General features: G+C 47.2%; 1 protein-coding gene across 1 annotated transcript in view; it reads left to right on the forward strand.

Moving 5' to 3' along the window:
• Positions 1-23,187, forward strand: part of AGMO (alkylglycerol monooxygenase) — a 375,267-nt gene that overhangs the window by 220,561 nt on the left and 131,519 nt on the right. Inside the window, exons 6-7 of the mRNA XM_063925088.1 lie at positions 8,887-8,953; positions 10,902-10,967. Of these exons, the coding sequence (XP_063781158.1) occupies positions 8,887-8,953; positions 10,902-10,967 (133 nt within the window). The remainder of the gene's footprint in view (positions 1-8,886; positions 8,954-10,901; positions 10,968-23,187) is intronic.

The raw sequence follows: 23,187 nt of genomic DNA on the forward strand, positions 1-23,187 counted from the left end.
GCTGGTTCCTACCACACGCCTGCTGTTCCTGGGGATGGTTCTGGACACAGAACAGAAAAAAGTGTTTCTCCCGCAGGAGAAAGCCAAGGAGCTGTCATCTCTAGTCAGAGACCTCCTGAAACCAAAACAGGTATCGGTGCATCACTGCACACGAGTCCTGGGAAAAATGGTAGGTTCCATGCAAGAACCTTTCAGTGGGACCTCTTGGACAAGTGGTCGGAATCGCATCTTCAGATGCATCGGCTGATAACCCTGTCTCCAAGGACCAGGGTATCTCTACTGTGGTGGCTGCAGAGTGCTCATCTTCAAGAGGGCCGCAGATTCGGCATACAGGACTGGGTCCTGGTAACCACGGATGCCAGCCTTCGAGGCTGGGGGGCAGTCACACAGGGAAGAAATTTCCAAGGACTTTGGTCAAGTCAGGAGTCGTCCATACACATAAATATTCTGGAACTGAGGGCCATTTACAATGCCCTAAGTCTGGCAAGGCCTCTGCTTCAAAACCAGCCGGTACTGATCCAATCAGACAACATCACGGCAGTCGCCCATGTAAACCGACTGGGCGGCACAAGAAGCAGGATGGCGATGGCAGAAGCCACAAGGATTCTCCGATGGGCGGAAAATCACGTCTTAGCACTGTCAGCAGTGTTCATTCCGGGAGTGGACAACTGGGAAGCAGACTTCCTCAGCAGACACGACCGACACCCGGGAGAGTGGGGACTTCATCCAGAAGTCTTCCAACTGTTGGTAAACCGTTGGGAAAGGCCACAGGTGGACATGATGGCGTCCCGCCAAAACAAAAAACTAGATATTGCGCCAGGTCAAGGGACCCTCAGGCAATAGCTGTGGACGCTCTAGTGACACCATGGGTGTACCAGTCGGTTTATGTATTCCCTCCTCTGCCTCTCATACCAAAGGTACTGAGAATAATAAGAAAACGAGGAGTAAGAACGATACTCGTGGTTCCGGATGGGCCAAGAAGAGCTTGGTACCCAGAACTTCAAGAAATAATATCAGAGGACCCATGGCCTCTACCACTCAGACAGGATCTGCTACAGCAGGGGCCCTGTCTGTTCCAAGACTTACCGCGGCTGCGTTGGACGGCATGGCGGTTGAATTCCGGATCCTAAAGCAAAAGGGCATTCCGGAGGAAGTCATTCCTACGCTGATAAAAGCCAGGAAAGAAGTAACCGCAAACCATTATCACCGTATTTGGCGAAAATATGTTGCGTGGTGTGAGGCCAGGAAGGCCCCAACAGAGGAATTTCAGCTGGGTCGTTTTCTGCACTTCCTACAGTCAGGAGTGACTATGGGCCTAAAATTGGGTTCCATTGGGGTCCAGATTTCGGCTCTGTCGATTTTCTTCCAGAAAGAACTGGCTTCACTGCCTGGAGTTCAGACATTTGTAAAGGGAGTGCTACATATTCAGCCCCTTTTTTGTGCCTTCTGTGGCACCATGGGATCTCAACGTGGTGTTGAGTTTCTTAAAATCACATTGGTTTGAGCCACTTAAAACTGTGGATTTGAAATATCTCACGTGGAAAGTGGTCATGTTATTGGCCTTGGCTTCGGCCAGGCGTGTGTCAGAATTGGCGGCTTTGTCATGTAAAAGCCCTTATCTGATTTTCCATATGGATAGGGCAGAATTGAGGACTCGTCCCCAGTTTCTCCCTAAGGTGGTATCAGCTTTTCACTTGAACCAACCTATTGTAGTGCCAACGGCTACTAGGGACTTGGAAGATTCCAAGTTACTGGACGTAGTCAGGGCCTTAAAAATTTATATTTCCAGGACTCGTTTTTTATCCTGTAGGCACCCAACAAAATAGGTGCTCCTGCTTCTAAGCAGACTATTGCTCGCTGAATTTGTAGCACAATTCAGCTGGAACATTCTGCGGCTGGATTGCCGCATCCTAAATCAGTAACAGCCCATTCCACGAGGAAAGTGGGCTCTTCTTGGGCGGCTGCCCGAGGGGTCTCGGCTTTACAACTTTGCCGAGCTGCAACTTGGTCAGGGGCAAACACGTTTGCTAAATTCTACAAATTTGATACCCTGGCTGAGGAGGACTTTGAGTTCTCTCATTCGGTGCTGCAGAGTCATCCGCACTCTCCCGCCCGTTTGGGAGCTTTGGTATAATCCCCATGGTCCTTACGGAGTTCCCAGCATCCACTAGGACGTCAGAGAAAATAAGATTTTACTCACCGGTAAATCTATTTCTCGTAGTCCGTAGTGGATGCTGGGCGCCCATCCCAAGTGCGGATTGTCTGCAATACTTGTATATAGTTATTGCCTAACTAAAGGGTTATTGTTGAGCCATCTGTTGAGAGGCTCAGTTATATTTCATACTGTTAACTGGGAATAGTATCACGAGTTATACGGTGTGATTGGTGTGGCTGGTATGAGTCTTACCCGGGATTCAAAATCCTTCCTTATTGTGTCAGCTCTTCCGGGCACAGTATCCTAACTGAGGTCTGGAGGAGGGGCATAGAGGGAGGAGCCAGTGCACACCAGATAGTACCTAATCTTTCTTTTAGAGTGCCCAGTCTCCTGCGGAGCCCGTCTATTCCCCATGGTCCTTACGGAGTTCCCAGCATCCACTACGGACTACGAGAAATAGATTTACCGGTGAGTAAAATCTTATTTTTTCTACTCATGTATGTCAACAGTAAACTCAAAGATACCAGGTATCATATTGCAAAACACGTTGTCTACATAATTGAATCTGCCTCTTAAAAGGTTTTTTTCTAAGCTACAGTACATAGCCCCAGTCACCCCATGACATCGACTGACAGTAACTGACTAAAAAATAAAAGATTCTTAGTTGTCTCAAAATATCATAGAACAACATCCAATTATGCTAGTGATGAAGTTTGAATTTTTGGAATCCCATACACACATGGGGCAAATTACATTTTGGCAAACTGCAATCAGGCAGCTACTGAATTGTGTAAAACGCGTTGGTTTACATAGGTGTGACAAATGTATGTTTTCTTTTTCTTTTTCCACTCATGTATGTCAATAGTAAACTCAAAGTTGCCAGATATTATATAAGGAAACAAGTTGTCTACATTATTAAATCTACCTCTTAACCATTTGCCTGGCATGGTCGCATCAGATGCGGCCACACCAGCAAGTGCTTTATCTGACCTGGTCGCACAGGATGCGACCAGTCAGAGTAACAGTGTGTGCAACTGCAGGGAAGATAATTTTCCCTCCGCTGCTGCTTTGCCTTCCCACACCCTCCGCCCAGTGTTTGCCATACTGCCGATCATTGCTGATCATAAAGCACAGCAGGACCCCCCCACCCAGCGGCTGCACACAGTAGTAGCAGCTGGGAAAGTGTGAATCAAACCCCCCACGGCCCCCCCCTGTGTACATGGCGGCTGTCCCCGCTGTTAAAAGGAAGGTCGCAATGTTTCTGATGTCTAGATGGTGACGACTGATGTTCTGATGTTTAAAAAATTATATATATATTTAACTATAATCATTTTGGATAAGGTTAAATTTGTGTGTTTTACCTAATTCACTCATGAAAAGAAAAGCCCGACAATTTCTGAGCGTTTTTTTGGGGAAAAAATCGTCAGTTAAGTGGTTAAAAGGTTGTTGTTTTTCTAAGCTGCATAACCCCCAGTCTCCCCATGACATCCACTGACTAAAAACATAAAAGATGCTTAGTTGTCTCAAAATATCACAGGACAACATCCAATTATGCTAATGATGAAGTTTGAATCTTTGAAATCCCATACACACATGGGGCAAATAACTTTTTGGCAAACTGTGCAATCAGAAAGCTACTGAATTGTGTAAAACGCGTTGGTTTGCATAGGTGTTACAAATGTGTTTTCTTTTTCGTTTTCCACTCATGTACTGTATGTCAACAGTAAACTCAAAAATAGAGGTATCATATTGGGAAACAAGTTGTCTACAGAATTGAACCTTCCTCTTAAAAGATATTTTTTTGCTAAGCTGCATAGCCCTCCAGTCACCCCATGACATCTACTGACAGTGACTGTCTGAAAAATAAAATATGCTTTGTTGCCTCAAATATCATAAAACAACATCCAATTACACTAGTGAGGGAGTTTGAATATTTGAAATCCAATACACAAATTGGGCACATTTCTTTTTGGCAGACTATGCAATTAGGCAGCTACTGAATTGTGTAAAATGCGTTGGTATGTGCTGTGTTTAATCCTCTTATAGCAGACCTGTGACAGGTGCTCAGTCAGATCAGTTATCTAAACTACTTGCTCTATACAGTGTGTGCATTCAAGCAAATACAAATGACTAAGTTGGTCTTTCCGAGTTGATCGCTCGCTAGCAGTTTTAGCAGCCGTGCAAACGCTATGCCGCCGGCCACTGGGAGTGTATTTTAGCTTAGCAGAAGTGCGAACGAAAGGATCACTCAAAATCTACTCAGCGCTTGCGATCACTTCAGACTATTCAGTTCCTGTTTTGACGTCACAAACACTCCCTGCGTTCGCCCAGCCATGCCTGCGTTTTTCCTGGCACGCCTGCGTTTTTCCGAACACTCCCTGAAAACGGTCAGTTGCCACCCAGAAACGCCCACTTCATGTCAATCGCTCTGTGGCAAACAGTGCGACTGAAAAGCATCTGCTAGACCCGATGTAAAACGACATCGTTCTTTGTAATAGTACGCCACGTGTGCGCAATGCACCGCGTACGCATGCGCAGAAGTGCCTATTTTTTGCCTCATCGCTGCACAGCGAACGAATGCAGCTAGCGATCAACTCGGAATGACCCCCTAAGATACAGACGACTTATGGAGATCTGCCATGATGTTAGTGCAACATTTTAAATGTGACCTTCCATAGCATTTATTGCTTGATTTTATAGTGCAGTGTATAATAGGATATCACAGAGCAGCATGACAGCACACAATATAGTATTTTATATGTAACAATAGCATTACAAATAAATAACACCTCTTTAAATCCTGTGGGAGAGCTCATACCTTGCTGCATAGGAGATTGTTTCAAATGTGCTCCTTAAAATTGTATATTAGTAGACAGACAACTGACCCACGGGGCTGCATGAAAGTGCTGTTTTAATAGTTACTGTATTTCAGAAACAGGTCCGACCTACCAATACATAATGCTAGGCCAAACCCTGGACATAGGCCCTCATTCCGAGTTGTTCGCTCGGTAATTTTCTTCGCATCGCAGCGATTTTCCGCTAATTGCGCATGCGCAATGCTCGCACTGCGTCTGCGCCAAGTAAATTTGCTAAGAAGTTTGGTATTTTACTCATGGCATTACAAGGTTTTTTCTTCGTTCTGGTGATCGTAGTGTGATTGACAGGAAGTGGGTGTTTCTGGGCGGAAACTGGCCATTTTATGGTAGTGTGTGAAATAACGCTGGCGTTTCTGGGAAAAACGCGGGAGTGGCTGGAGAGACGGGGGAGTGTCTGGGTGAACGCTGGGTGTGTATGTGACGTCAAACCAGGAACGAAACTGACTGAACTGATCGCAGTGGCAGAGTAAGTGTCGAGCTACTCAGAAACTGCTTAGAAATTTCTATTCGCAATTTTGAGAATCTTTCGTTCGCACTTTTGCTAAGCTAAGATTCACTCCCAGTAGGCGGCGGCTTAGCGTGTGCAATGCTGCTAAAAGCAGCTTGCGAACGAACAACTCGGAATGAGGGCCATAGGTACCAGAAAGTGGTCCATCCCATGAGGGGTATTGTTTGTGATTTCTATTAAAACTTTATACTGGATCATTTCTACCAATTGTAACCACAGTAATGTTAATTGCTCCCAGAATGTTGTTATCTGTTCTGTGCTGGTATCGATAAATATGCGCCTCATGATGTTTGAGACGCGGGCAATCGTTAAACGTTGTTTCAGATATAGGACCCTATTCAGGTTCAGTTGCAGATTCTGCTAAAAAATAGAATCTGCTACTGGGTACGATCGCACGCTGTGGGCCGCCCAGCACAGAGCACTTTGCGGACGCAGCGCATGTGCAAACCTCCAAAAATCGCCCATTTGCGATTTTGGAGTTTAGTGATCCAACCTGAATGAGGGTCATAGAACACAAGCACTGATTTATCAAGTGGTGAAAAGCCATATTCCAGTAAAAGGGCTTGTTTCTGCTTTTCCCTGTAATCATCAACAATAACACCTATTGACCGAGCTGATTTTTTAACCACTTGCCTGCCATGGTCGCATCAGATGCGACCACACTAGGCTGGGCTTTCCCTGACATGGTCGCATCCGATGCGACCCGTCAGAAAGCTCACTGTGCAGCAGCAGGGAAGCAAAGCTTCCTGCAGTTGCTGCTCTCGGTCCCTCTGCTTCCTGGTTCCCTCCCCTCCAGTACCTGTCGTGCTGCCGATCACTGCTGATCAGTCAGCCCGGCAGCACCCCCCATCCAGGGCTGCAGACATTAGCAGCCGCTGGGGAAATGTTAAAAAACCCACAGCCCCTCACCTTCCTGAAGGGCTCTGGGGACTGCTGAGGGCCGCATGCCTAGAATGGGAAGTCGCGATGGTCGCATCCGATGCGACCCGTCAGAAAGCTCACTGTGCAGCAGCAGGGAAGCAAAGCTTCCTGCAGTTGCTGCTCTCGGTCCCTCTGCTTCCTGGTTCCCTCCCCTCCAGTACCTGTCGTGCTGCCGATCACTGCTGATCAGTCAGCCCGGCAGCACCCCCCATCCAGGGCTGCAGACATTAGCAGCCGCTGGGGAAATGTTAAAAAACCCACAGCCCCTCACCTTCCTGAAGGGCTCTGGGGACTGCTGAGGGCCGCATGCCTAGAATGGGAAGTCGCGATGGTCGCAATGTCCCAATCATTGATGGTCGCAATGTTTCGATCATCAATGTTTTTCCGATTTTTTTTTTTCCCCTTTTACATTTTTTTTTATTTTATTTTTTTTTTAGTAAAGAATCATTTTGGATAATTTATTTAACTATTCTTTAACTAAATCAATCAGAATTTTTTTTTTATCATTTCGGAGCGGATTTTGGAAAAAAAAATGTCAGTTAAGTGGTTAAGCAACAAGGTGGTACGGCCTGTTCTTCTGATAATGTCTTCATCAGGGATTTTTATGGGAACAGAAGCATTAAATACAATTCTTTATTTGTGTAATAATTCTTTTTTTTTTTCAAATGCGGTACTGTCTACTTTTTTTTTTTTGCTGATTTATAACAAAGAATTAACAAGTATATGGGTTCAACTTAAGCTCACCTGCACAATGGAGGTCATTCCGACCCGATCGCACGCTGCGCTTCCTCGCAGCCGTGCGATCGGGTCAGAACTGGGCATGCGCGGTGGCCGCATTGCTCAGGCGCGTCGTTGGCTGGTGACGGCCGGCGCCAGGCAGCGACGCCGCTAGTGAAGAAAGCGATCTCAGTGGCCACCGCAAGAAGATTGACAGGAGAAAGGCAGAACCTGGGCGGCAACTCACAGTTTCCGAGGAGTGGTGAGTTCAATGCAGGCGTGTCCAGGCGTTTGGAGGGCGGATGTCTGACGTCAATTCCGGGACCTGCATCGCTGAATCGATCGCACAGGGTAATTAACTCTTACCCTGGTCTTCTTTAACAGGAAACTTTTAGCATAGCGGGGCTGCACAAGTGATCGCAGCCCTGCTATGCAGAAATACACTCCCCCATAGGCGGCGTCTAGTTGATCGCACGGGCAGCAAAAAGTTGCTACATGCGATCAACTCGGAATGACCCCCAATGTGTGCAACTTGAACCGTTGATTTTAAATCTTCTCCTGTATGAGTCAAGATGAGATTTGTTCAAGCGGAATATTTGGAAACACTGGGGTAAATTTACTAAGGTGGGAGATTTTTAGAACTGGTGATGTTGCCCATAGCAACCAATCAGATTGTATCTATTATCTTCTAGAAGCAGCTAGACAAATGTTAAGTAGAATCTGATTGGTTGCTATGGGCAACATCACCACTTCTAAAAATCTCCCACCTTAGTACATTTACCCCACTGTGCTAGTGAGATACAGTGCTGCCCGTACAGTAAGTACCAAAAAGTTGCCATTATCCAATTAAATAAGTTTGCTTTCTTAAAAAAATAAATGTTTTATATAATTTCTATACAGTATATATTAAATATTCTGCTGCTGAAAAGCATACCTCCAAACACATCTGATCTTGGAGTTGGGGCAGATTAGGCATGAGAAGGGGGAGAGGTCACATTACACAAGAGGTATGTCACATCACTTCTGGGGAGGCATATTCCATGGGGGGGGGGTGCCTCGTGCTTCAAAAGCCTAGAGATGCACCAAGCCCCCACCCATAAAAAAATCCAATCAAGGCAGCATGCTTCTGCAGTGGTATTGGCAAAAGCTAAGACACTCATGACGGTGAGCCCGTCCTCTCAAATCAGAATTACCCTGTATAAGTCATGATAGTTGTGAGATATTTGAAGGATATTTTTTTTGAAGAAGAATAAAAATATATTTTAAGTAATCTATATAATAGTCCACAAAGGTCTATCCGTTCTCCGATATGCATGGGCAATGGGTACTGGTGTGAGCACCGCAGGCAAGCTTCCCACCTTCGAGGCTCCCTCTACACGAAGCGACGGGACAGACCTTTACTACATGAATTTACTGAATGCCCCGTTGCTGTCCAGTTGTGTAACGCCCATTCAGCCATCAGAGAGAAGTGATTAAGATGCGTATGCATTGGAATCACTCATAGATGTCCTAAGTTGTGTATGTTGGTCACAAAATTGCATGCCCAGTTTGCAAAACAAATCTTGAGACGCATCCGCATTTGGGATCATGAGCAACTCTGAATCAGACCGTACAGTATATTACAGTTGCATTGTTTTTGATGATTTGTACGTTTTAAAAGTGTAACACTACTGTATATTGTTACAACGTATTCTTCATTTCATTAACAGCTCATAAACAATTTGGGTCCATTGGAGTTGATCCTCAACACACCAAGCCACCACAGAGTCCATCACGGTACGTTCCTTGTTGTATCGCTGTCGTATGGGGAGCGCCAACTCTTAAATGAGGAATTATCACCAATGTTTTATCTATTATATCTAAAGGAGATGTCTTCCCAATAGAAGTTTTTTACTGGTCCAAATTCTCTTTTACTTGCTGTGAGAAAAGCAGGAACTTGATGACCTGACCCCTGTAATGTGTCAGCTAATCTCCTGGAGGTTTTCAGTGGCTAGTTTTCCTGCTACCAATGGCAGGGCAGATCTGAAACTCTGTTCTGATTGGTCGGTGCTCTCAAAGCATTACAAGCCTCAAGGTGGTTAAAAAGCCAAGGTTTAGAACTTCCAAGAGAAGGAGATTTTAGGCAGCTGCCGGGAGGGACATCTGAAGGGGAGCTCTTCATTAACAAAATAATAATATAGATTGTCATCTCTATCAGTGAACATTGTATAAAGAAAATTCTGTGAACATCTATCATTCCTGAATTTTGTTTCAGAAATATTATTAATTCCATTGATTAGTTTATTATTTTTGGTTTATTCATTTCTTTAATCTTTCTTCTGCCTCTTCTTTTCTCTTGGCATTTCTTGTCTAGTTCCAGAAACTCCCAGCTTAAAATGAGAGGACAACAGTTCTATCATCACTCTTCTAATTTAAATGAGAATTCTGTGAAGCTTAGAATTCCGCTCCCCTGGGTATAGAAGGACATAAGGAAAACCCTTGATTTTGGCCCCTCGGGGATATCAGGCTATTGCAGTTCCACCATGTGGCAGGACCACCGCCTGGAGTATACAGTGTATGCAGGGGTGTAGCCAAAACTTTGTGGGCCCCATAGCAACATTTTGAAGGGCCCCTGTCCTAATACTTCTAGAGACATCTATCCACAGCAATTGTTAATTTTAAGCCCCATAATAGTGCCCTAGTTCACTTTCTGAACCATAGTAGTGCCTTAGTTTATTTTATGAACTATAGTAGTGCCCTAGTTCATTGTAGGGCCACCAGTACATGTTATCCGACACGATGACCCCAATTCACATTATGAAATGCAGTGTTCCCAGTTCATGTTATGCCACACTATAGTGCCTCCACTTCATATTGTGCCACATTACAGATTCCCAGTTCAGATTATGAAACATTATAATGCCCTCCAATTCATTTTATACCACATTGCAATAATCAAGTCAAGGGGCATAACTAGATATATTGTAGGCCCCAAGGCAAAGGCTTGTAAGGGCCCCTACATATCACCCAAAGTGGGCCCCTCTCAGCTCTTGGCCCCATAGCAGCTGCACTTCCTGCACCTATGGTAGCTACGCCCTTGAGTATATGAAATATATTACTGCAGAAGGAGGTTGTCCAGGCAGATGATGGGAAAACCCACCACAGTCTGCAGCAGCAGCTATATTTCTAGGCTTTGAGGCTTGACCATGGAACTGCAAGAGCTTTCAGTGTACATTTCCCTAAGTTGTACTAAATTTTTGTATATGACGACAATAGATTCCCTTTTATCACCTTTGCCCATGTGTTTGAATACTGACAAATAAATCCTGGAAACCCACAATATTCCCCAAGCATATTTTTCATTCCAAGCATTGCTGCCTGGTGAAATTTAAATCAGACGTAGTCATTAGATCTGTCCTTTAGACCCTGGGTTTTTATTTTACTAATGAAGGAGGTGACATAAAGCACTGTCCTGGGCCCTGTAGGTTTTTTAATCATGCCCACTGCGGACTTTGGCAGGGCAAGCAAAATAAGTGGTAAAGTCCAGTATAATTTTTTATTTTATATCTTGAAACTTTTTTGTTGGCGTTTAGCTGTTCGGTTTGGTATGAGAGAGGAACCTCACAAATTCCCCCATCGGTAAATGTGTCAGAGCCATCAAAAGAATGTGAAAGTAACTGTAATAAGGTGTGCTTTTATATCACCCGTCATTTCACTGTTCATTATCTCCATACACCATTCGCAGGCAGAAATCCATATTGCATTGATTCAAATTATGCAGGAACACTCATCATTTGGGACAGGATATTTGGTAAGTGAAATGTGTTGTTCTGTTTACATTTGTTATTGATAAAGCTCCAGTAAATTGCAAATTGTAAATATTAAGATACGAAGCACAAAAGTAAAATGCCTTTTTCAGTGTTACTCCAACATTACACTATGGGGAGAATCCAATTGCGGGCGATGTTCTCGCGCCCTCAAGTTAGTGTGGCAACAGCCGCCCTTTGCGGCACTTCGGACTTGCCCCCACCCCATATCCCGGCGCCCTAGGCATCTGCCTAAAGGTAGAGCCGGCCCTGGGTAAAGCCCCACCCACATCTTTGGAACAGAGTCCTCATGGGATCTGAAAAATTATGCTTAGTAAAATGCTGAGATTGCAGTCATTTAAGCTGCTGTGAGATTACATGTCTTGCCCTGATGCATGAGTCAACAAATTTTCCCACATGGTACATATACAGAATAAATATGTGAACCACTGCCTGCCTGCTTAGTTAGAGAAACACCTCCTTACTAACGTTGCAACCTGCTTAGGTTATGTAAAGAAAACAACATGTTTAAACTTCGGATTTATAGTTAGGTCTGTCTAGGGGTGGTATTCATGTGACCGGCGGTCGGGAGACCGACAGTCACATGACCTCCTCCAGCATCCCGAACCCCTCACTATCCCGATGGTCGGCATGCCGACCAACAGGGACTATTTCCACTCGTGGGTGTCCACGACACCAATAGAGTGGGAATAGAACCCGTGGCGACCGCCACCGAGCCCGCAAGGGGCTTGCTGCACTCGCCCCTCCCCACCGGGATCCCGGCGTCGGTATGCTGCCGGGATCCCAGCGTCGGTATGCTGACCGGAGGACTCCTGACCGCCGGTCAGCCATACTACAGCCCTGTCTAGATGGGGAAGACCTTGGTGTATTTGGTCAGCTTAACATTTAGTGCAGTATATGGAACTAAAATTCCCTGCCTATATACTGTATACAGGCTGGCTATGATTGAACTTGATCAGTGGCTTTTACAAATCGCTCGTTAGTAAATATAACCCATGATCATATTGTCAATAACGTTAAATAGTATCCGAATATTGGCCCCAAAACCATATTAAAAAACCCAGCAAAAACTTTGATCAGCCTATTATCACCTTTGCTTCCAAAAGCTGCCCAACTCCCCAACTGGAGACTGCTGTGAGGCAGAGACGGACTGGGACCTCTTTTCCACCCTGGCATCCGTGACACTGCAAATGGGGGCTTGCCGCGAGTCAGGGGGGCCCGACACTAGGAGATTCTCAAGCGACCTGGCGTGCCGAGAGAGGGCTGTTTGGCCGTGACTGCAACAAAGATGTATGAGGGGGTTCAGTATGATTTCCCGATGGAAGGGATGCCGATGGTCAGGATACCGACAGCCCCCTCTAAAGTAGCCATAACCTCCTCTGCCCTCTCCCCTAACCCTCCCTTGTGGGTGCCCAAACCTAACGCTCCCCGGTGGTGCCTAACCCTAACCCTTCCTTACCCGCTGCCTAAACCTAACCCTCCCCGTTTGATGTCTATCCCTACCCCTCCCTTACCCGCTGCTTAAACCTAACCCTCCCCGGTTGATGCCATACCCTAATTTCCCATTCTAAGTGCCTAAACCTAACCCTCCCTCCCCGGTCCTTAACCTTCCCTGCCCTGCACCCTTACCCCCTTTCTCCTGCCTAAATGTAACCCCCCCCCTCCGCCCGCGGCAGGACACCAGCACATCCCGCTGTCAGGACAATCGGGATGCCGGCTATCGGTATTGTGAAGCCGGAATCCCGCGCAGCGTCAGTCTCTAGACTCCAGGATTGCGGTATCCTTCGGGAAGCTAACTGCTTCCCCTATGAGGACACATCTGTCTATGCTTGTTAAAAATTTAAATCTTTATTCGATATACATTACATTGCAGACAATATACACGATCATATAACAAACAGTACAACAATTACATTTTAGAAGTATTGGAATCAGTGGCGGATTTTACCTATGGGCTGCAGAGCTGTAGACAACCCCCCTCCCCCCCCACCAGTAAAATCCACCACCTCAGTGAGCCAGTTGCAGTCCGTGATTGTTCCTGTGGGAAGTCATTCTCTGCCGTACCGTCATCCCAACCCGGCATCTATTGGATGCAGCTAATACAGTTCACAGAAGCCGGTGTTTTGCACAAGCGCAATATCACCGCCAATTATGCTCATGCACTAGTATAGATCCATTGCACAGCTGGATTTTTAAATGATCTTTTTACAAATCCCATTACCAGAGTTTTCCTTTAAAGATGTAAAGCAGTGACTGTCAATCACCACTATGTCTTCACCACAATTACCTGTAACCAATAGTGAAGGTGTTTACTATAGCGCTGAGTCATTCATTGCAATGATATAATACACTGGTTACACAATACAATCCATTAAGATATTTCAAAATTAATCTGAGCAAAGTCTTTCCTCCAATTTACTGTTATGGGGCCTAATTCTGATTTACATGCATCCGTGGCTTCCTTTCAACTTGTGTAATTTTTTATTAGAGTTTTGCACAGGGACAAGGTAAAAAAAAAAAAAAAAAAAAAAACAACAACATCAAATGCAGAACAAAACCAGAACAACAATCAAAACAGAGGGAGAAAGAAAGAGAAGAGAAAGAAAAAAAAAAACACACATTGTAGAAAAAATACAGTAATTAATACCATCTGTGTCACATGGAATAAGCGTCACGGCAACATTGTAAATTCAAATACGAAGCCTCAATCAGTCAGAGAATATTGCTCCAGTTGTAGCCAGACGGGAGGTATTCCACCTATCCCACTTGCTAAAGTAATGGGGTAGGGTCCCTCTAGATCTATGTGTAAACCTCTCGTGTCCTGACACCTCATTTACTAGGGCTCGCCAGTTGTACACACTGGGGGAAGAGGTAGCAAACCAGTTACGCGCTATAATCACCTTAGCTAAGGTAGTCAGGCAAAGAACATATTTGTATAGTGCAGGGCAGTAGGATTCCTCTAAGTCTAGCGCAAACATACATATAGTAGGAGAGAGGGGGGGAGCGTAGGTTCAGTGAGCAGAACGTCCGCCCAAACTGCTGCCCAAAAGGCATACACAGTGGGGCACAGCCATAATAGGTGCCAAAAAGTAGATTCAAGGGCACCACATCTGGGGCAGGTACTATCAGGCCGTAGGCCTGCTTTATACATAGAAACTGGAGTTCTGTATGTCCTATGCAGAACATAAAAATAAACCTGCTGATATTTGATACACTGAGTGGAGTATTTAAGTGAGCTCAACACCTGTAGCCATTGGTCGTCTGCAATTGGGCCAATGTCTTGTTCCCATTTGAGTTTAAGTTGATCAAATATATTCGGACAGATGTGTGCATTCAGACTACTATATAGAATGGAAACTTGGTGTCTTGCACCTAAATTCCTAACCATATCTTTAATCGGGGAGTCAGAAATGGGCGGGGGTGAGGCCCCAAACTGTGCCTGCACCGCATGGCGGAGCTGTAGATAGCGATAAAAGGATCTATTGGATATTTCAAGCTCCTCCTTCAGTTGTGCGAAAGACTTGAAAACACCATTATCAAATAGTTGCAAGACTGTGGTAAGGCCTGCCCCAATCCATATGTTGTCCTGTGAGAGTTGCAACAACTCCCTATATCTTGGATTGAACCAGAGTGGCGTGTCAGAGTCTGTGCCCTGCCATGAGTAATAGGAGTGAGCCTGACGCCACACAAGTAGCGATTGTCGTAGCAAAGGAGGAAGACCAGCAGTAGAAGAGGCAGAAAGAAGAAACTGGAGAGGGCAGAAATGAGACCCCACACACCCGGCAAAGAATCTCTCAAATGTGAGACTATCCCTGTTGAGAATCCAATTAGACAGGTGTGCAAGCTGAGCAGCTATATAATAAGCCCGGAGATTGGGAAAGCCCAAGCCTCCATCCGATTTAGCCTTAACCAGAGCTTTCAGGGCAACCATAGGCGTTTTGTCGCCCCAAACAAAGGAGGAAAGTACACTATCAATATTAGTGAATATTTTCTTGGGGATATAAGTAGGAGAGTGCTGCAATAAATAAAGATACTTCGGTTGCATCACCATCTTAATAAGGTTAATGCGACCCATGACAGTAAGGGGAAGCTTCTTCCATATATGAACCCGTCGCTTCAGATCCATCGTGACCTGGTCAATGTTTTGATGTACAAAAGACTTAACATTAGGAGTGATCCAGACACCAAGATACTGAAAGCGAAGGGTCCAGGTCAAGGAGGACACATCTGGCAACGGGTCAGGAAGACTACCAGAGATGGGAAAGACATTAGACTTATTCCAGTTGATAGTCAGGCCGGAGTAAAGACCAAATGTATCAACAATACCCAGAAGGGAGGTCAGGGAAGCATCGGGGTCTCTGAGGAACAAGAGCATGTCATCGGCATATAATGCAATGACATCCTCATGTCCGTCAATGGTGATGCCCCTAACATCAGGGGACGCTCTGATGAAACATGCCAATGGCTCTACAGCCAGGGCAAAAAGGGCAGGGGAGAGTGGGCAGCCCTGTCTGGTACCACGGGACAAGGCAAACGGGGAGGTCACATAGCCATTGACAGATATCCGAGCCACGGGGGAGGAATAGAGTAATTGTACCCAGCGTATGAATTTGGGGCCAAAAGCAAACCGTCTAAGTACTTCCCACAAATACACCCACTCCACAGAGTCGAAGGCCTTGGCAGCATCCAAGGAAACTACCACAGCCTCCGACTCGGGGCGGTCCCCCATCTGCAGGTGACAGAACAGTTGCCTCAAATTTTGGAGGGTGGACTTGCCTGGCATAAATCCTGTCTGGTCATCATGTATGATCGAAGTGATAACACTATTGAGTCTAAGTGCCAGAATTTTGGCCAAAATTTTGACATCAGTAGGTAGCAATGAGATCGGGCGGTAGGATTCCGGGGCCGTAGGGTCTTTACCCGGTTTAAGGATCACCACGATAATAGCTTCAGACATAGAGGGAGGTAGACGAGCGCCCTCCAGCAATGTATTAAAGAGAGTCAAAAGATAGGGGACAAAGTATGCACGATATTGTTTATAAACTTCAACCGGTATGCCGTCGCTACCCGGGGCCTTTTTGTTAGGGAAGGACGCAATAGCAGCCTCAACTTCCTCTGGGGTAATATTAGCATCCAAAATATCTACAGATTGTTGAGATAGTTGTGGCAGGGTAATGTCTGAAAGATATTGCTGTAGTTGAGTGGGGGTATAGGCGACTCTAGAGGCATACAGCGAGGATTAAAAGGACTGGAAGACCTGGGCTATTTCAGGAGTGGCATATACCATTTCGCCCTGAGTATCACAGACCTGCTGAATGGAACCCCCCGTTCTCTCTCCCCTAGCCAGAAATGCCAAGTAACTACCCCCCGTGTCCGATTGTGAATACAGGGTGTGCTGGGAGAAAAGTAATTTGCGCTTTGATTTATCAAGCAAGTGGTCAGACCAGGCTTTCCTGGCCAAATCCCAACTTGCCCGATCATCAAGGGTCCTAGTAGTGAGGTAAGTAGATTCGGATTGGGAACAGGCAAGCTCCAGGCGCATCTCCTCTTCTCTACTAGATTTCTTGACATTAGCTATTTGTCGTATGAAGGAGCCCCTTAGTGAAGCTTTAAATGCGTCATGTTTAACCAGTGGATCAGAACAGGACGCATTATGAACCCCAAAATCACTCCATTCGTTAAGCAAGGCCTCGTGGTCAGTTAACAAGGTCAACCAAAAGGGATTCAACTTCCAGAGCTTAGCCCCACGGGGAGGAACAGAATCCAGGACCACCAGCACAGGTGAGTGATCCGAGATTCCTCTCTGAAGGTACTGGGCATCCAGTATTCTAGCAGTGAGATCAGGGGAGACGAGGGCCAAGTCTATTCTCGAGAACGAGTGAAAGCTGGCCGAGTGGCAGGAGTATTGGAGTTGATTAGGGTGTCTCAACCTCCAAATATCCAGGAGTCCAAGCTCGGAAATCAACCTTGCGAACGGAGTGGGGGACGGGGAGGCAGAGGGTGGGGAAGGGGGAAGCTCAGTCCATCTATCTAAGACTTTATCCAAAACATTATTGAAGTCACCGATGCAAAGGACCGGAGCCGAGGGAGAAGTAGCAAGAAACGACATCGCCTGCCTGAGTACCTCATTATTGTAGGGGGGAGGGACGTAGACAGCAAGTATGTGTAAAAGTGTACGGTTAACATAGGCCCTAAGAAATACATATCTGCCATATTGGTCAATTTGGCTATGAACCAATTGGAAATTAACCGACTTCCGCACCAAAACTGAAACCCCCCTGGAGTTAGCAGAGAAGGTAGAGTGATAGGAGAGACCCACCCAGGGTTTCCTGAGAGCCAAGGTTTTAGTACCAACTAGATGCGTTTCGGAAAGGCATATGATATCTGCCCTATATTTTCTCACCTGAGACAAAACCAGAGCCCGCTTAATGCGGTCATTCAGGCCCCTCACATTCCAGCCGAGTATGCGGAGTCCATCAACCCCTGCAGCCATAGATACAAAAGAGAAAGGACAGGAGGAGAAAAAGGGCAAGGGGCAAATGCGAAGAGGGAGGGGAAGAAGAAAATCCAAGGCAAGCAAGGCGCGCAAAAGAGAGGAACCCATAACATAGAGTGGAGAGAAGCAAAGGGATCACTACGACCCCCCGCCAGCACACAGGCGGAGCATACGGAGAGCAGAAGGCATACATAAACGAAATCATGGACACATTACAGTTCGAGAAAAAAAAAATAGCACAGTGACACATAAGGCAATACATGTACAAAAAAAAGAACAAACCCAGAACAACCCAAACCCCCCCCCTCCCTGCATATCCATCCCAAACTAGACACGCCTGGATCCCAGAAAAACCGTTAACTGAACTAAGACTGAGAACCTATAACAACCCTAGGGAGTAGAGACAACTAATGCCTCTACAAAAAGGCTATATCCTAGCATTCAGCTCCTAGAAATAAAGATCATTCCCGCTACAGGATTAGAAGGAGTACATAACCCAGCAGTCAATGCGTCCTCTGAGGGAGAACCAGTCCCTAAATAGGGGGCCTGGGTCTGCGCTCAAGCCAGGCCTCCGCTTCTTGAGGGGTATTGAAGAAGTGTGTGGAGCCATCATACACCACCCTCAACCGTGCCGGAAATAACATGGCATATTGAATTTGATGATCACGAAGCTTTCTCTTGACCTGTAGGAACTGCGTACGCAACTTCTGGACTTCCACGGCAAAGTCTGGGTAGACAGCAATATCATGGTTGTCAAATTTCAAAGGACCCTGTGTACGGGCCAGCCGTAGGACTGCATCCCGGTCCCTGTAATGTAGAAAATGGGCTATGAAAGTGCGTGCAGGTGCGCCCGGGGGAGGAGCCCTGGCAGGCAATCGATGGGCCCTCTCCACAGAGAACTGAGGACCAAAGTCATCGCGTTGAAATAGACGGAGAAGCCATGTTTCAAGGAAGGATTCTGGGGAGGAGCCCTCCACTCTCTCCGGGAGGCCCACAAAGCGAACGTTATTACGACGCAGTCTTCCTTCAATATCGGAGAGCTTCGCCTTAACTGCCGACATCTGAGTTGTGAGGCTGGAAACTGTGTCTTTGAGAGGATTGGTGACGTCTTCTAGGTCGGAGATACGGTGTTCCGCCTCCCCCACCCGTTCACGAATCTTTTGCATGTCATGCCTAATTAAAGTAATATCCACCTGTACTTGGCCAATTTTATCCATGACTCTGTGCTCGGACGTGGATATGGCTAAGAGAATTTGCTGCGTCGACTGAGACGTGTCGTCTTCCCGAGGTGGTGATCCCGAGGGGGAAGAGGGGGATGGGGGAGCAGCAGCCCTGGTGGGTTGGGAGGAGGATTGAGAGCCTCTAGCATATTTTTCAAGTTTAGCAGCAGCGGTAGCAGCAGCAGCACTGCCCCCACGCACCATGATGGGAGACGGGCAGATTCAATGATATAGAATAAACAGTACGTGCTCACCACAGGCTGTAAAATCCCCAGGACTCCAGAGTCTCACGCAGTTGAATAAACCCAGGCAGGGGAAAGGAAATCTGTAATGTCAGCAGTCAGGCAGTATAATCAACAGCAGGCTTTTGAGTGGACCCTCTCAGAGAGTAGTGTAGATATGGAAACGTCACCCAGCAGTGTGGGTAGAGCAGGGTAGTTGTAGGTATCAAGGCAGCCCTGCAGGCAGAGTAATGCAGGCTGGGAGGCTCCGATCAGCAGCGCAGAAAGGCAGGGGATGTGAGGAGAGACGGCCCGTGTAGGCAGATGTACCCCCGCGCCGCCAGCAGCTATCACCGCCACAGAGGGGCCTGCAGTCCGCCAAACGCCAGGTGAAAGGAGACAGGGGCACACAGCGATCTCCGGTTCAGCCGAAAACAGCAGATGGTGCGAGTGGAGGGAGCCCCGTCCCAGCGCGGCTCCGGACTCCGCCGCTGATTCCCAAGATGGCGCCGGGCGGAGGGAGTGATGCCGAGCGGTGTAGGCCGCGTTACGTCCAGCGGCCTCCCAGAGCAGAAACACCGTCCCACAGACCCCTCAATGTGAGCAGGGTCAAAAGCCACAACGCCTGAGCCGGGTTATTGGTAGCCACTAGCGGGGAAAGCAGGATATAAAGGGCAGGATATACGGAGCTCTAACTCCTAGCTTCCTACTCCATGCTCGGCCAAGCCACGCCCCCATCCGTGGCTTCCTTTCCATCTTGCCACGGTAGTCTGCTTCCCACGTTATGTTCATTTATCGGGACCCCATGAAACAGGCGTCTCATTTCCCCAAGCTAGCACGGTAATCTGCCCACATGGGGGGTAATTCTGAGTTGATCGCAGCAGCAAGAAAGTTAGCAATTGGGCAAAACCATGTGCACTGCAGGTGTGGCAGATATAACATTTGCAGAAAGAGTTAGATTTGGGTGGGTTATTTTATTTCTGTGCAGGGTAAATACTGGCTGCTTTATTTTTACACTGCAAATTAGATTGCAGATTGAACACACCACACCCTAATCTAACTCTCTCTGCAAATGTTATATCTGCCTCTCCTGCAGTGCACATGGTTTTGCCCAATTGCTAAAAAATTTCGTGCTGCGATCAACTTGGAATTACTCCCATGGCCAGGACATTTCCATAAGATGCATTGGTTCCGCTTGTCCGCATTGTGCAACCCAGAAGCAGACGGATCAATCTGTCCTTTCGTTCGGTCTGGGCTTGTGTATTTGCATGTTACGGCAATTCTGTGGCTCATTTGCTGATTGCAGATATCTGTAAGATCCAGCCTCATCGGGACGGAATAAGAATCGGCCCATAATACTTCTGTGTTTTTTACTTAAACAAATGATAAAAAACATTTTTTCTCTGACGTCCTAGTGGATGCTGGGGACTCCGTAAGGACCATGGGGAATAGACGGCTCCGCAGGAGACTGGGCACATCTAAAGAAAGATTTAGGACTATCTGGTGTGCACTGGCTCCTCCCCCTATGACCCTCCTCCAAGCCTCAGTTAGATTTCTGAGCCCGGCTGAGCTGGATGCACACTAGGGGCTCTCCTGAGCTCCTAGGAAGAAAGTGTTTGTTAGGTTTTTTATTTTCAGTGAGACCTGCTGGCAACAGGCTCACTGCATCGAGGGACTAAGGGGAGAAGAAGCGAACCTACCTAAGTGGTGGTAGCTTGGGCTTCTTAGGCTACTGGACACCATTAGCTCCAGAGGGATCGAACACAGGACCCGACCTCGTCGTCCGTTCCCGGAGCCGCGCCGCCGTCCCCCTTACAGAGCCAGAAGCAAGAAGGTGGTCCGGAAAATCGGCGGCTGAAGACTTCGGTCTTCTCCAAGGTAGCGCACAGCACTGCAGCTGTGCGCCATTGCTCCTCATGCACACCACACACTTCGGTCACTGATGGGTGCAGGGCGCTGGGGGGGGGGGGGCGCCCTGAGCAGCAATACTGACACCTTGGCTGGCAAACTGGCACCATATATAGCCCCAGAGGCTATATAGGTGCTTTTTAACCCCTGCCAGAATCCATAAAAATGCGGGAGAAAGTCCGCGAAAAAGGGGCGGAGCTATCTCCTTCAGCACACTGGCGCCATTTTTCCCTCACAGCTCCGTTGGAGGGAAGCTCCCTGGCTCTCCCCTGCAGTCAATACACTACAGAAAGGGTTAAAAAGAGAGGGGGGGCACAATTTAGGCGCAGTATACAATATATATAGGCAGCTATAAGGGAAAACACTCTTATATGTGATATCCCTGTGATATATAGCGCCCTGGTGTGTGCTGGCATACTCTCCCTCTGTCTCCCCAAAGGGCTTTGTGGGGTCCTGTCCTCTGTCAGAGCATTCCCTGTGTGTGTGCTGTGTGTCGGTACGGCTGTGTCGACATGTATGAGGAGGATAATGATGTGGAGGCGGAGCGAATGCCTGTAAATGTGATGTCACCCCCTGCGGGATCGACACCGGTGTGGTTGGACTTATGGAAGGATTACGTGAAAGTGTCAACTCCTTACACAAAAGGTCGACGACACAGAACAGCCGGCTACTCAGCTTGTGCCTGTTCCAGCGTCTCAAATGTCATGGGGGGCTCTAAAAACGCCCGCTACCTCAGATGGCAGAAACAGATGTCGACACGGATACCGACTCCAGTGTCGACGACGATGAGACTAGTGTACCCTCCAAATAGGTCCACCCGTTACATGATTGAGGCAATGAAAAATGTATTACACATTTATGATAATACCCCAGGTACCACATAAAAGGGTATTATGTTTGGTGAGAGGAAACTACCAGTAGTTTTTCCTGCATCTGAGAAATTAAATGAGGTGTGTGAGGAAGCGTGGTCTTCCCCCGGTAAGAAATTGATAATTTCTAAACGGTAATTGGCAGCGTACCCTTTCCCGCCAGAGGATAGGTCACGTTGGGAAACACCCCATAGGGTAGATACAGCGCTTACACGCTTATCAGAAAAGGTGGCACTACCGTCTCCGGATACGGCCGCCCTGAAGGAACCTGCTGATAAAAAGCAGGGGGTTACCCTAAAAGATATAGTCACACACTCGGGCATTAATATTGCGACCAGCCATTGCTTCGGCATGGATGTGCAGTGCTCCCGCTGCGTGGTCAGATTCCCTGTCGGAAAATTACTATGGATAGGGACAATATTTTGCTGACAATAGAGCATATGAAAGACGTGGTCTTATACATGCGTGATGCACAGAGGGATATTTGCCGGCTGGCATCAAAAATAAGCGCTAGGTCCATTGCCGCCAGACGGGGGTTATGGACTCGGCAATGGTCAGGCGATGCCGACTCGAATCGGCACATGGAAGTTTTGCCCTATAAGGGGGTAAAACTGTTTGGGGATGGTCTTTCAGACCTCGTTTCCACAGCTACTGCTGGGAAATCGACTTTTTTGCCACAGGCTACCCCGCAACAAAAGAAAGCACCGTATCATCAAGTAAAGTCCTTTCGGCCCCAGAAAAGCAAGAGGGCTAGAGGCTCATCCTTTCTGCCGAGAGGCAAAGGTAGAGGAAAAAGCTGCAGCACACAGCTAGTTCCCAAGAGCAGAAGTCCTCCCTGCGTCCGGTAAGTCCACAGCATAACGCTGGGGCTGCTCAGGCGGACCCGGGTACGGTGGGGGCCCGTCTCAGAAATTTCAGCGCCCAGTGTGCTCTCTCACATGGATCCCTGGGTCCTTCAAGTAGTATCTCAGGGGTACAGGCTGGAGTTCGAGACGTTCTTCCCCCCGCCGTTTCCTAAAATCTGTCTTACCGGCACCTCCCTCTGCCAGGGAGGCGGTGTTGGTGGCTATTCAACACTATAATCACAACAAGTGATTGTCAAGGTGCCCCTCCTTCAGCAAGGAAGGGGTTACTATTCCACAATGGTTGTGGTACCGAAACAGAACGGTTCGGTGAGACCCATCTTAAAATTAAAATACTTGAACTTTTATATCAGAAGATTCAAGTTCGAGATGGAATCGCTCAGGGCGGTTATTACGAGCCTGGACGAGGGGGATTACAGGGTCTCCCTGGACATCAAGGATGCGTACCTGCATGTCCCCATTTACCCTCCTCACCAGGAGTACCTCAGATGTGTGGTACAGGACTGTCACTATCAGTTCCAGACGCTGCCGTTGGAGTTGTCCACGGCACCGAAGGTCTTTACCAAGGTAATGGCCGAAATGATGATACTCCTTCGCAAGAAGGAAGTTTTTATTATCCTGTACTTG

The sequence above is a fragment of the Pseudophryne corroboree genome, chromosome 5 (assembly GCF_028390025.1).
Source record: "Pseudophryne corroboree isolate aPseCor3 chromosome 5, aPseCor3.hap2, whole genome shotgun sequence".
Taxonomy (NCBI): domain Eukaryota; kingdom Metazoa; phylum Chordata; class Amphibia; order Anura; family Myobatrachidae; genus Pseudophryne; species Pseudophryne corroboree.